A 15,104-nucleotide genomic window follows, 5' to 3' on the forward strand; every position below is an offset into this window, starting at 1 on the left:
TATATAATCAGGTCGAAGATAGAATTTTAGAGATGTACATCCACAATTTATCTATGAGGCATCACGTGTAATTGAAGGAGACTTGCAAGAGGTGGGATTCTTGCACGTGTCTCTTATGCTCAGGGGGTGTAAATTGGATCCCACACTTATCAGCACATTGGTAGAAAGATGTAGACCCAAGACACACATATTCCATCTTCCATGCAACAAGTATACAATCACACTTGAGGACATAGCGTTAAAACTCAATTTATCGATCGATGGGCCAGTCATTACGGGGGCAGTGTATGTTGGCGATTGGAGTGGCATTTACGATGCACTATTAGGCAAGGTGTAGGAGAAGTTTTTTGGTAGCCGAATAAATATGAAATGGTTGGAAGAAAATTTCAATTATCTTGATAACTCCACGAGTACCCTTAAAAGACAATAAGACGGCTGAAATTTCATCCTGAGGTTAATCAGGGGCATTCTAATACTCGATAAATCTCAAAATTTAGTACATCTAAAGTGGCTACTACAACTCGTTGACTTGAAGGAAATGGGGTGACTCAATTGAGGATCAACTGTGTTGGCCACACTATACTGAGAGATGCGTTAGGCGACCAACCAAAAAAAATTAAAATTAATGGTTGCATACTCCTTCTGTAGCATGGGCATGGTTCCGACTACCATTTTTATGTCCCCAAGTGAACGCCCCTTATCGATTCTCATTCATAACAAGGTAAAATTCATTTGATAATATAGTTATCATAATATTTATTCATTATTATATTTTTGAAATAACATATTATTTGAATAGGTGGAACAATGGGGCAAGTCATGTGGGTATAGTAGACAAGCTCAAAGATATCCGGCTACTGTTAAATCAATGATCGGAAGCGGAGGTTAGTTTTTGAATTTTTCAATTATATAATATTTACACAAGTATTTGAAATTTAATATTAGGTAGATAACAATATTTATAATTTCATACTATAGTTTGAATGAATGTCATACGCCGATCGAAAATTCAAGAATGCATCCCTGTCGAATTTTTAGCCAATTCAATATCTGGCACGTGAAGATGCCATTGATAGTTTTCCCGACTGTAGAGTTGCATGAATCTTACCAAGTGATGCATCAGTTCGAGTTTAGGCGAACCATTCTGCTGTCACCTTAGGACCTCGAAGAACTGCACAAAGTCGACTTGTGGAGGAGGACCAATGAAGATTAGGCGAAATTCCACGAGAAATATATTAACATTTGGGAATATAGGTACAATTTCATACCTATGCGCAACCCTATTCTTGCATCGAAATACGATTTAGACATCTGGACAAGTCATACCTCATCCAAACTCATGAAAATTTTTTGGAATCCCGGGATAACTTTCAAATATCTCAGTTGGTACATTATTTTTTTTATTTCTCAATTTTCCCCCCGGTTTCTTATATAAAGGGGGTTTCACTCCCCCTTAATACATCATCTCTTTCAGCCACAATCCTTAAATCCTAAACAATTCTCTCCTAAAATGTTATATTTTTTGGTTGAGTGTTGAATTTTTTAGATGGAAAGGTTTATTTGTGTTTAAGGGAGACAATATGATAGTTTTAATATGTATTTGAGTTCACAGTGGTGCAGTGGCACTCAAAGACTCCGACATTTCATCTGCAGTATGGGGATTGAATTATCACCTTAAAAGCCTGGCATATTGCTACTCGGCCTTCAGTTCACAGTGGTTATACGGTCACGGGTTGAAGTATAATTAGGGCTCGTGGTTGACGGTGGTTAAGCGGTTAGGGGTTGGATTATAACTCGAGAGCCTAGTTGACGATGGTTATGCAGTCACAGGTGCAAATTTCATGATACTTGAAGATGATGCTTTATAAACCCGATACATAAGTTTGAAACCATAATCATTGGAAAAACTAATGGGCTTTCTAGTATAATCAGTTTATTCTTTTTCTGCATCTCCACCAAAACAGTATCATTAACCTCACTGTTCAAAACCTATGATGGAGTTAGGGGCAAGAGGAGTTTCAAGAGAGGAGTGAATATGGTGCTGGAAAAAAGCTTAAGGTTTTTACAGGGCGGCAGCAGTTGCTGTGATTAAAGAAATCATTAATAACTACAATCATTGTCACCCTCACTCGAGTTTTAGCTTCTCTCCACTGCCACAGTTGCTCCCACTAAGAGTAATCTTGTGTAACAGTCCGTTTTCAGTGAAATCGGAACAGTGGTTTCGGGACCACAAATTTGAGGTCGGAAGAAAATTTATTTTAATATTATTTTATAGTCTATGGTATGATAGGAATGTTGTATGAAAATTTTGTTAAGAAATTTCACCGATTACATGTTTAATTTGTTAAAAAGGACTAGATTAAAAAAGTTACAAAACTTGTTAACTAAAAGAAATAATTAATAAATAGCTTAAATAGTAAATAAGGAAGGAATTTAGGCATAAATATGCCTAAAGTAAATGGCTGAGGCGGCATAAGCTTGGAAAAATGACAAAATGATGTGAAAAAAGGCCAAAATTGTAAATTTTGCCAAATTTAATGAAACAAATGGAAAATTAAAGGATTTTGACATTTTCATCATCATTTTCAGTTCTAAAACAGAAATTGAAGAGGGTTTCGGTTTTTTTTCAATTTTTGCTTCTTGTAAGTTCAATTCTTACTCGTTTCTTGCTATTTTTATGTTTTTGTGATTGTTACAATTAGGTCCAATTAACCTTACCTTAGTTTTTGATTTTATTGAAAATCTTGGAAGTTACCATTGATGAGTCCATATAATTTAAGCTATTAGATGATGAATTTGAGATGTTGATGAGTATTTAAAGGTATTTTATTAAAGAATTTTGATGAAAACATGATTTAGGGATTAAGTTAAAAAGATGTTGAATTTAGGGTAAATTCTAAATTTTATGGAATTCATGGGTTGCTAGTATTATATATAAAAATTTCTAGGCTTTGAATGAAGATTAAATTTCATGAATTTCATTTTCCGAGCCTAAGGACAAAATCGAGATTAATTAAAAGTAAAGGGCAAAATGGTAATTTTGCATAAGGTGTGAATTGGATTGAGTTGAATGTAAATTTTATTAAATTGATTCTAAATTCATTCATATAGATCCGGATAGACCAAATACAGAGTTAGATCGAGGAAAAGAAAATGTGTCAAATTAGTAGATTTTGCATACACGAATATTGTTGAGGTAAGTTTATGTAACTATTTGTGTAATTAAATGATTTAAATTGAATATTTTTGTGTGTGAAATGTATAATTGCTATGTAAAAGTATTGAGCAAATATCTAAGTAGATCCGACTAGTATTAAATTTCGTTTGAACAAATGAAATTCGATGGATACAGGGTTCCCGGTTAGTTGTGTTCTTGCATGTGTTGTGGACACACCATAGCTTGAAAGAGAGTCCCGTTATTAACTCTCATGAGCTTCCGTTAAATGGTTCTTGCAAGCTTCTCGTTAATAGCTCTTCGGAGCATCTCGATTTGTTTGTGATCCTACATGTGTTGTGGACACACCATAGCTCTTATGAGCGTCCCGATACATGGCTCTTCGTGAACTTCCTGATTAATGGCTCTCTAGAGCTTCCTGATACTGGCTCACTTGAACCTTTCTGATATTGGCTCGTATGATCTTCCCGTTAATGGCTTTCTAGAGCTTTCTATTATATGGCTCGAAAGAGCTTCCTATTTATGTGCTCGAATGAGTATTCCCGAATATAAATTGACGGGTTACAGATTTGTACACTTCAAGTGTACTACCCATGTATCCATCGATATTTCAAATGATTTAACGGGTCAAGCTCTGACATGAGACCACATGAAATTAAAGTGAACCATTACCCGAAAATACTTGAATTACATGAAATTGATATATGAACACAAGATGTGAAAAGTTTATGTACATGGAAGTTTGATATTTAATGAGTTCATATATGTTTCTTGATTTATATATGTAATACATGACTAACATGTTTGATGAAGTTATATGTTTAGGCTATTGGCCAAATTGTTGAATGTATTTTGTATGCTTACTTTTAATGTAAATGAATGGTAAGTTAATTTCTCATTATACGAACTTACTAAGTATTAAATGCTTACTTGGTTTTGTTTCCTCTGTTTTATAGTATTTGAAGGCTCATAAAGGTTGGAAGCAGGTCGGAGCTACATCACACTATCTATCAGACTTTTCGTTATATTTAAAATACTAAAACTTGGTTATAATGGCATGTATATGATAGTTTGGCTAATGTTGGCATATATATGTTTTAATTGTAACTAGCCTTTGGGGATGGCTAGTGATGGCATATTTTGATGTATATTTATATGTGAGGATATATCATGTTTGATATGTGTATGCTTGGTATAGTTGTGTTAGATTTAGTAAATTAGACATAAACATGTATAAATGTGTATTTGATTAATGTGGTAAGTTTATATGTTTCGACAAATAAGTAAGTTTGTAAACTTGAACATATGAGATGATATATCATGCATAATACTTGGTTTTGGCTTGATTCAAATGTGTGAAATTTGTTTAAGGATGTGTTAAAATGTTGTAGTAGGTGAAAGACAAGTTGGGTGGGAAAAGTGGCCTTAAAAATGGCCTATTTTTTATCCATACGAGCGTGTGTCTTGACCGTGTGTGACACACGGCCTAGCACACGGGCGTGTGATCTGGCCGTGTGTCCCATGCATCTTTAAAATTGAGAAATAGAATGCCCCAGGTATTTTCACACGGCCTAGCATATAGGGCGTGTGGCTTGGCCGTGTGACCCCTGCACCTAATTAATGCAAATTAAATTGTTCACATGACCTAGCACACGGCGTGTGGATTGGCCGTGTGACCCAAGTCAGTAAGCACCCTAAATTGGACACGGGCTAGAACACGACAGTATGCCCCTATTTCGGTTTAGTCCCAACTTGTTTTCGGTTTAAGAATGTGCTTTTGATATTTGTAAATATAAATCATATTTTTTTGTCTTCAGTTGATCTATGAAATGCTTCTAACAGTTGTAGTAACGGGAAGTGTTATTGAACCCCGGTATTTGGCCCATTGGCCAAGGGGATTCACCCATACCCCCGTTGTGAGATCGAGCCACAAGAATTGCGTGTTAGTGGTGTGTGTGGTAGTGATTTTGCCTAACTGGTGTGGTGATGTTTTTCATTGATTTGCTAGGTAACTGTTGAGGATATCATACAAGAGAGTTTTATTTGGGTGTATATTCTTGGATTTTAATAATTTGAAATCAATCCTTGTTCTCTTAATGACGTTTATAACACATCTGTTCTGGTACCGGAGTAGCTATACTTTTGGTGTAATATATGAACTCTTTATATGTACAGATGGCAAGAAGTTGCTTACTCCGCAACCTCGCTTGAGAACCGGTTTAGTCCCAACTTGTTTCTAATGCATATTTTGGGCCTCGATGGCCCACATAAGGGACAATATGATTGAATATGATTCATTTATGACTAAATGATATGAATTAACTGTATTTGATCTGTAAACTTCAGTAATGCTCCGTAACCCTATTCTGGCAATAGATACGGGTTAGGGGTGTTACATCTTGTATCTAACTATGTCATAAGTTTTGGACAATTAGGTTTAAGATACTGCTTTTTGTGGAGATGGAGAAAATGAATAAGTTGATTACACTGGAAACCCCTTTTGTTTCTCCCTATTATTATGCTTTTAAGCTTATGTATCGGGTTTATAAAGCATTCTCTTCTAGCATCATAAAACTTGAACCCATGATCGCATAACCACTGTCAACTAAAACCCCTAGTTATACTTCAACCCATGATCGTATAAGCATTATGAACTTGGACTCTAAGTTGCAATATGATGGGCTTCTAAGGTAATGGTTTCATCCCGACACGACAAATGAAATATGTGGGTCTCCGAGTGTTATCGCATCACCATCAACTCAAATATACTTTTAAGCTAATCACAATGTCTACCTCAAACACAAGCACAAATAAATATTTCTCTTCAAATTTCTAACTGTAAACCTTAAGAAAGAAAAACATTAAACATTAAACAAAAAATACAAAACCTTAAACCTTAAAAAACCTTTAAACCTTAAAAAAACAAAGAGTCGAAGAGAAAGAAATTAAAAGCGCGTCTTGTTGGACGCATTTTCTTTCTCTCTCCAAAATTAACATATTTTCTTAAATATCTCAAAAGTTGATCTCAAACCCTATTTTTTAAAAAAAAATTTGACATTTTCTTCAAATTTTTCCGATATATATTTTTCTATTGAATATATTTTATTAAAGTAAAAAAGCTTATCAACTGGCAAAACTCAACAAGTCAAATCACATACTTATTAAAGAAGAAAAAAAGTTATAAAAATACTTTTAAATCATGAATCGGGTCAGCAAAATCGGCCCTCCAATTTTTCTTAAAAAGACTCCGAGCTAGAAATTCACTCTGCCTAAAAATAAAAGGGAAGAGGTGGGGCCCCGGCTTTTAACTAAATAAAAATGATGAGCAACAGCTGTTATAAATTTCTGAAATGTTGATTTGTCTTTTCCATATTTGATAAATATATCATTCTGTGCCCTAATTATTACTCTCAAAATAATAATAAATGGAAAAGGCAATCCTCCACCTCCTCTTTGCTCTTCTTTTTATACAACCAACCAACCAACCCTTTTTATTTATTTATTTTGCCTTTTCTAGAAAAACTAATAATAAAACCCTGAAGATTCCACTGCAAAAGAGTACACAAAAGGTATTTAAGTAAAAAAAGCAAAAAAAAAAAGAAAAAAGAAAAAAAGGTCAAATAAGACACAACTTCTTTGATATTGACATTTGACAAGCAGAACCCTAGATATGATTATGGATCAAGTTGGGTTAAGTTTAGATTAGGTTTAATTAAAATTTTATGTTTATTTATTAAGCTCGGGCTCGGTCGGGTCTAAAAAATAAGTTTAAAATTTTTTTCAAATCTGATTCAGATAAAAATATTAAAATTCAGGCCTTACCCAACCCTTTTATATTAATTTTTATATTATTTTTAAATATATAATACATCAAAAATACTAAAAATATCAAAATAAATATTTTCCAACAAATTGAAAATACATTTTAAAAAATATGTAAACTTAAATAATACTAAGATAGATGTAACTTAATAAGCAAATGCCTCTAAAATAATAAAAAAAATTAACAAATGCCTTTAAAATAATAACAAAATTAACAATAAAATAAGTTTTATACAATATCCAAATAATAATGACAAAATAGTAGCAACATAATAGTAAATTGGTAGCAAAACAAGGAGAAGATAACATTCAAAAATAAAAAAATGCAGATTTTTTTTGTCCTTTAGTGAATTCGGGTCGGGTCTGGGCTAAAAATACCTTACCTGAGGCTCGACCCATTTTTTAAATGGGCCTTATTTTTTTGTCCAAGCCCATTTTTCGAGCCTATATTTTTGCCCAAACCCTCTCACATTTCGGGCGAGCCTTCGGGCCAAGCCGGATAGCCCGGCCCATGAACACCTCTATCCACATCAGACAATAATAGAGTAATAAATTCCCCTACATGAATAAAAACTAGACTTTATGAGTTTGGCAGTTTGAAGATTCATCTGAAAAGTTAAGAGATTTGAATAAAAATATAAGTTTGAAGAATGAATTTCGGTAAAAAAAAAAGATCTATTTAACCTTGGATAAGGGTTTTTTTGCCCCAGGCCAGACCAACTCAAATTTACAAAAAGAAAAAAAATCTTCTATTTTACTATTATATTTTTTATTGTTTTCTCACTATTTTTACTGTCATTTTCACTATTATGTTATTACTTTATTGTTAATCTTGTTACTATTTTAGTATTATTTAAGTATAAAAGTCTTTTTAAATTTATTTTTAATTTGTTGATAAATATTTTTTTAATATTTTTAGTGTATTATATTTTTAAAAAATAATATAAAAAATTAGTATAGGCAAACTGAATCAAACTCAAATATTAGTATTTTTATCGAAGTCGAGACCTAAAGTTTTGTCAAGACCAAATTTAACTTATAAACAGGTCTAATACAAAGCCATTATTATTATTGGTATAATTGGTTTTCGCACTTCAATTTTATAAATATTCATTTTAATTTTTAAAATTTTAAATTTATATTGTTTATTAAAACATCTTAACATGAATGACAATTAAAGTACGTTAATTCATGTGTATATCGCATCAATAATTAATTGTTAACCTATATCAATTTTCACATATATTTTAAAGTAATTTGATAAATAATATAAATTTTAAAAAATAAATAAAAAAAGTTAAAATCATTTTTTTAAGTTATTATGCTCTTTTTTTTTCTTTTTCTTTTTTTTCCATTGAAAGCTGTGAGTAAATAGCTGGATCTTGTCAAGGGGCAAAAACGAAGAGGAAGAAAGGACTACTTGTAGGATAAAGAAAACGTTCATATATGCTGGGTGGTGGTGGCACAACTGCTAGTGTTAGCAGCGTCGGTGGTCGTAATGGAAGAAATGAAGCTGCTGCTGCTGTTGCTGTGTTTGATACCAACGACGGCAATAATAACAATACCGGTGAAGATAATAGAAGCAAAGTTGATGAAGGTGACCGTTCTTTTGGAGGTAACCGATGGCCGAGGCAAGAGACTTTGGCACTTTTGAAAATAAGGTCTGATATGGATGTTACTTTTCGTGAAGCTAGCGTTAAGGGTCCATTATGGGAAGAGGTTTCAAGGTCATTATTATCTTTTCTTTTTTATATTTTTTTTCTTTCGGTTTCCTGTAAGTTTGATGAGTAGAGATCTAAGTTTATTTTATGTAAAAATGTCAGGAAACTAGCAGAGCTTGGTTATCATCGAAGTGCCAAGAAATGCAAGGAGAAATTCGAGAATGTTTACAAGTACCATAAGAGAACTAAAGATGGACGAAGTGGTAAGGCCGATGGTAAGACTTATCGGTTTTGTGATCAGTTAGAAGCTTTTCAAAATCAGCCTTCCATTCAATGGCCACCACGACCGCCAATGACAGCAGCAGCTACTATAAATCAGTCCATTTCGGCAGTTCAAATGTCGAATTCTATTTCTTCGTCGACTTCATCTGATTTAGAATTACAAGGTCGTAAGAAGAGGAAAAGAAAATGGATGGATTTTTTCGAGAGGTTAATGAAAGAGGTGATTCAGAAGCAACAAGTGATGCAGAAGACATTCTTGGAAGCAATTGAGAAACATGAGCGTGAAAGAATTGTCCGTGATGAAGCTTGGAAGGTACAAGAAATGTCAAGATTAAATACAGAAAGAGAGATATTAGCCCAAGAAAGATCAATAGCAGCAGCCAAAGATGCAGCTATAATGGCCTTTTTGCAGAAATTATCCGAGAAACAAAACCTGGGGCAGTCACAAAATAGTCCACTACCGCCAACGGCAGTGGTTCCTGCGGCGGTTGCTCCACCACCGGATAATGGGAATCAAATTCAAACCCATACATCAAGTTCATCAAGATGGCCTAAAGTTGAAATCGAAGCATTGATTAAGATAAGAACTAGCCTTGATTCTAAATACCAAGACAATAGTCCTAAAGGACCATTATGGGAGGAGATATCAAACGAAATGAAAAAGCTTGGTTACAATCGGAACGCCAAAAGATGCAAAGAGAAATGGGAGAACATAAATAAGTATTTCAAGAAGGTGAAAGAAAGCAACAAGCGAAGGCCGGTTGATTCAAAAACATGTCCCTACTTTCACCTACTTGATGTTTTATATAGAGAAAAGAACAAACATGACTGTTCTTCCAAATCCAACCCCTTGATGGTACGCCCAGAGAAGCAATGGCCACCTCCTTTAGAGCCCCATCAACAACACCATGATACTATAATGGAAGACATGATGGAAAGTGATCAAAACGATGATGAGGAAGAAGATGAAGGGGGTAGCTATGAACTTGTAGCTAGCAAACCAGTTTCGATGGGCACAGCTGAGTGATGTCAGAAGGAAACCACTGAAATTTCATTTGCCCACATGATAGTCAGATAAATGCCAAGAATCAACAGCTAAGTGGGACAGGATCCGGTTAATGGTGAATTGAACTTTTATAGGTGAGCACACATTGGGGTGGGGGGGTTTGTAGCATATAGTAAGAGGTTCATTATTATTTATTTTTTTAGATAAATGAATAAGTTGAGAATCTCATTCCTCATAATAATAGACAGGGAAAAAAGAGGCCTAGTGCTGTATATTTTTCTTGTTCATGTTCTTGTTGATGGTGGTGTAAATGTGAGAAATGGTAAACTTTTGTATTGATTTGTAGCAACTGCATCCGCTTTATAGCTTAGGTACTGTTCTCTATGAGATTGTTGCTAAGTTCTTGGCTAATAGATTAGTGCATGCCATAGATATATGTATTGATATGTCTCAAAGTGTTTTTTGTTTTTAGCCATTGGATTTTAGATAACATATTGTCCAACATGAGCAAAGCTTATGAACCTATTGAATATGATATGTTTTGGAAAATGTAACACTAAACTGGATTAGTTTGATTATGGATTGAATATTATTTTCTTATTGAACCTAATCCTGGCTCGAGAAATAATGCAAAAGTTGAAGGTTATATATATCCAAGGATGAATTCAGGATTTTATTCTAATTGGGCAAAACTTTTAAATCCGAAAAGCCTTTTTTTTTAACGTAAAAGAATGTCAATTCTTCATTGATATTTTTTTCTTATCAAACAAATCAATTTAATATTATTTAAAAAGTATGAACGGTTTAACTGTAAGAAAATTAAAAGAAAAAAATCACACTATATAAAATTAAATATTTCTTTCTAATGTGCAAAAAAGAATAACTAATACTATACTAAAATTTTCATAAATATCTTTATAATTCCAAAAATTAAATTAAAAAAATTGGCCTTAGTCCTATTTCTCAATACTAAGCATCCTAAATTGCACCATCCGCTTTTTATAAGATCGAACTCATCAATGAAAGAATCTGTTGAAAATTCTCGAGCTATCTCTTTTTCGATGTATGCCACCAAGTAAGTTGAAAGAAAATCATCCTCCATTCTATTGCGAAGCCTTGTCTTTACAATTTTCATGGCTGAATATGCTGTTTTTCGAGGTCTTTTGCTTAAGCCAAGAGGAAGATAATTTATATTTTTTTACTCTGTGCTCTCAGTCTCGATATCAAACTCCTTTCTTTTTCTCTCAACAGTGTCGGCACCTTACCAGAGGAAGATAATTCCTTAATAATACATACAAACCAATATACAAGAAAGTTACTAACCTAATATGTATGGTATGGACCAAATCAATTAATTTTGGAATTTTGCTTTAAAGTCCATATTGAGCCTCTAAATTTAGTCTTTCAAGGTCCATCATATATTAATATTTGATTATTATTAAAATTATATAATTAAAAATTGAAATATACTTTATTAATATAATGTATAACGTTATGGCTTAAGGGGGTAAATTATATGAAATACAATTAGGGCAAGGGGAGCGAATGCTATACAATGAAACTATAAATATTAAATCTTAAATTATAGAAATATTTGGATTAGCTGATGATATTATAGAAATATAGAAAACAGATTATGTAAAATTAAACTATAAATATTAAATCCTAAATTTAAACATAGTAAAGGGATCATAACCATATTTTGAACTATATTATACTCTCTAAATAAAAGGAATGCCCTTTATGACACAACTCCCACTCTGTTAGCCATTTAAAAGAATGATCAAACTGCAGTTTAAATCACTTTACTATGCTCACATTTGAGATTTATTATTTATAATTTAATTTTACATAATTTGATTTTCTATTTTTACAATGACATTAGTTAGTCCAAATACTTAGCTATTTCAATTAAATGATGACATGAATTCTTCTTAAAAGCACATTTAAAAAAAATTTATTTCGACATGATAAATTGAAATTGATATTTTTAAAAATAAATTTAGTCTTAATATTTTAATCGATATAGTTAAGGTATTAACTATTTGAAATAGCTAGTGATATCGTACAAGTACAGAAGCTAAGTTATGTTAAATTAGAGTATAATAACCATAACTAGAATTTAACCTAAAACAATCTATATCTTCCACAATCTTTTGTCATTTAATTTGATAAAAGAATTTGATAATTTTTTTAAAAAAAATATTAAAATAAAATTTAAAAAATACAATAAACTATTTAATATTTATTTATTTTTTTAAAAATTTAATGTGCAACTTAGCTCCTTGTCAGCAACTAGACCTTGAAAATTGACTGCCCACTCAACTTTGGGCCATTACACTGTGGGTCTGCTTCCTTCCCTTTGTGTTTTCAACCTCTCTTCTCTAGAAGACTCTACCCATCCATTACTAAACACAAGGGTACCTAGGCAAAAAAAAAAATTATACAAGGGTATCAAATTGTGATACTCCTTGATTGGCTTCCTGAATTTAAAATTTATTGAAATTCACTTTCTTACTATTTTGCTAGGTCGTTTTCCACCACCTCCAACACTCGTATTCCTGTATCACAACTCTATGTGTAACGATGGTTTCGCATTTAGTTGTGTTTGTTAATCCTTTGTTGTAATTAGACCTACTCATAAGTCGGGCTACCCGGTTTGGCCCGAAGGCTCGCCTAAAATGTGAAAGAATTTGGGCAAAAATATAAGCTCAAAAAATGAGTTTGGACAAAAAAATAAGGTCCGTTTAAAAAACGGGTCGGGCCTCAAGTAAGGCATTTTGGCCCTAGGCCCAGCCCAAATTTACTAAATGACAAAAAAAATTACTTTTTCTAAATACTATTTTTTTGTTGTTTTCTCCCTATTTTGCTACTATTTTACTATTATGTTGCTACTATCTTGTTGTTATTATTTGGATATTATATAAAACTTATTTTACTGTTAATTTTGTTATTATTTTAAAGATATTTGTTAATTTTGTTATTATTTTAGAGACATTTGCTTGTTAAGTTGCATATATCTTAGTATTATTTAAGTATAGATATTTTTTAAAATTTATTTTCATTTTGTTGGGAAATATTTATTTTGATATTTTTAGTATTTTTGATGTATTATATATATTTTAAAATTATATAAAAAATATAAAAATTAATATGGGTGGGCCAAGTCGGACCAGGATTTTAGCTTTTTTATCCGGGCCAGGCTTGGGCAAAATTTGAGACCCATTTTTTGGACCGGGCCTGAGCCTAGCAAATGGGCCTAAATTTTTAATTGAGCCTGGCCGACCTATGCACACCTCTAGCTGTAACGTTCTTTGGGCGTCTCTCTATTATATGATAATATCTTCCACAATTAAAACGTATGTTTGATAGTGATTGTAACGTTCTTTGGGCGTCTCTCTATTATATGATAATATCTTCCACAATTAAATCGTATGTTTGATAGTGATTCATACTCCATGCATCCTCTATAAATTTCGTTCAATGCTAATTTTGGAGATCAATGGTTAGTTTAGGTTAATACAAATTGTCGTTTAAGTAAACTTCGTGTGTGCTCCACTATATGTGATAATCAATCTTAATCAAATTCCCTGATCACTTTTAAGATGCTAATTTTTGTACATTGCTCTAAATAAATCTTGTAATCGGATCCTTGTAACCTTATTGTTCGAATATGGTTGAGCGACATTTAAGGAAGGCAACCAAGGTTAAACCATAAGATATTGTTCAAATACAGTCTAGAGACTTTCCACCAACACCATTGTATAGAAATCATTTGATTGGGATTTTACCATGTAATGCATTAGACCCTATCTTCCTACTAAGGAGTTTGATGATCACATTTTGTGCCATACTTTGTTTCATCAAAAGATGTACTCGTTCCAAGAATTTTATCAATGGAATGCCTTTCTCAAAACTAGTCACGACTACAGCTTCTTTTCTTTATATTTTGATGACATATTCAATAACATATGACATACTGACATTTACTTGAGAATCAATAATCATAGATTCATCATTGTGAGGATCCTCCTCTTCTAACTTTACTTTTTTGGTTCCCCTCTCACGATTCCTCTTAATTGGTGGTTCAATGTTGTTGCTATTGTGAAAGAACATATTTGTTACGTAAGAAAATGAACTATAGTTTAATACTCTCTTAAAAAATATCAATTTTCTCAAGAACTTAATTTATACTACTTATAAAGTCCCTGAATTAATTCTCGAGTTAATCAGACCTTAACTTAATTTAAAAAAATCGAGATTTTTAAAACCAATAAACTTCCTTAACTTAATTTAAAAAAATCGAGATTTTTAAAACCAATAAACTTACTTGTTTCACGAGATAAACAAAAAAACAAAAATTCCAACTTATTGAAAGGGATGCATAAGTTAGAAAAATATGTGAATGGTACTACTAGAAGTATGGCTGATCATTGGGGTAAGTTGGCCGCATTGAATTGCATTTTATCAAATTTGAATGATTATAGTAAGGCTACAATGTTAATTCTCCCCAACTTGGCCGGAAGGATTGAAGAACTTGTTATTCTTGAATGTGGGGGAGAGAAATATCCAATCCTAGTTACTGAGTTTGGTGACTTTGCAATTTCTATGCTTTCTATAGAAAAATCGAACCTTTTTCTTTATTGCATAATGATCGATGCTCAAAGATGTCAAACAAGTATGATTATGGATTTGTACGTAAAGGAGACACAATTATTTCACTTTTGCCAAGGACACTGACATTAGGAAGGAGGTGGTCCTAAGTGCATGCATGGATATTGAAATAATGAAACTAAAAATTAACATATAGCATTTATACTAGAAGTTAAATTGTATTTTTTATTTTTTATTTTAAAAGAGTAAATTAGTCTCTGTATGTTAAATGAAAGAGCAAATCAGTCCTTTATGTATAAAAACTTCACCTATTTGTATTGTTCAAAAGTGACTTAGCCAACGAAATAGCCCGATAATGATACGTGACCTATCATTTGTACCTCATGCTAATGTATAGTGACAAGTTTTTAACAGTATAAATGAATAGAATTTTTAATAGAATGATCAATTTGCTCTTTGATCTAATGTATAGATACTAATTTGCTCAATTTTTTAACAGAGAGAGCAAAATTCAATCAATTTCTAGTACAAAGGCTTCCATGAT

General features: G+C 32.4%; 1 protein-coding gene across 1 annotated transcript; it reads left to right on the forward strand.

The window, feature by feature from the left end:
- Positions 1–8,443: 8,443 nt before the first annotated feature.
- On the forward strand, positions 8,444–9,967 carry LOC107921025 (trihelix transcription factor GT-2-like). Its single transcript, NM_001327184.1, has 2 exons — positions 8,444–8,724; positions 8,821–9,967. Exons 1-2 carry the CDS (start codon positions 8,444–8,446, stop codon positions 9,965–9,967), a joined length of 1,428 nt encoding a protein of 475 aa, NP_001314113.1.
- The last annotated feature ends 5,137 nt before the right edge of the window (positions 9,968–15,104 follow it).

This window comes from Gossypium hirsutum, chromosome A01 (assembly GCF_007990345.1).
Source record: "Gossypium hirsutum isolate 1008001.06 chromosome A01, Gossypium_hirsutum_v2.1, whole genome shotgun sequence".
NCBI classification, from domain to species: domain Eukaryota; kingdom Viridiplantae; phylum Streptophyta; class Magnoliopsida; order Malvales; family Malvaceae; genus Gossypium; species Gossypium hirsutum.

Excerpts from the sequence above, each read along its gene's own strand:
- LOC107921025 (NM_001327184.1), top strand. The coding sequence starts at position 8,444 with ATGCTGGGTGGTGGTGGCACAACTGCTAGTGTTAGCAGCGTCGGTGGT. Across the intron at positions 8,725-8,820 it reads TTATGGGAAGAGGTTTCAAG|GAAACTAGCAGAGCTTGGTT; the intron begins GTCATTATTATC and ends TAAAAATGTCAG.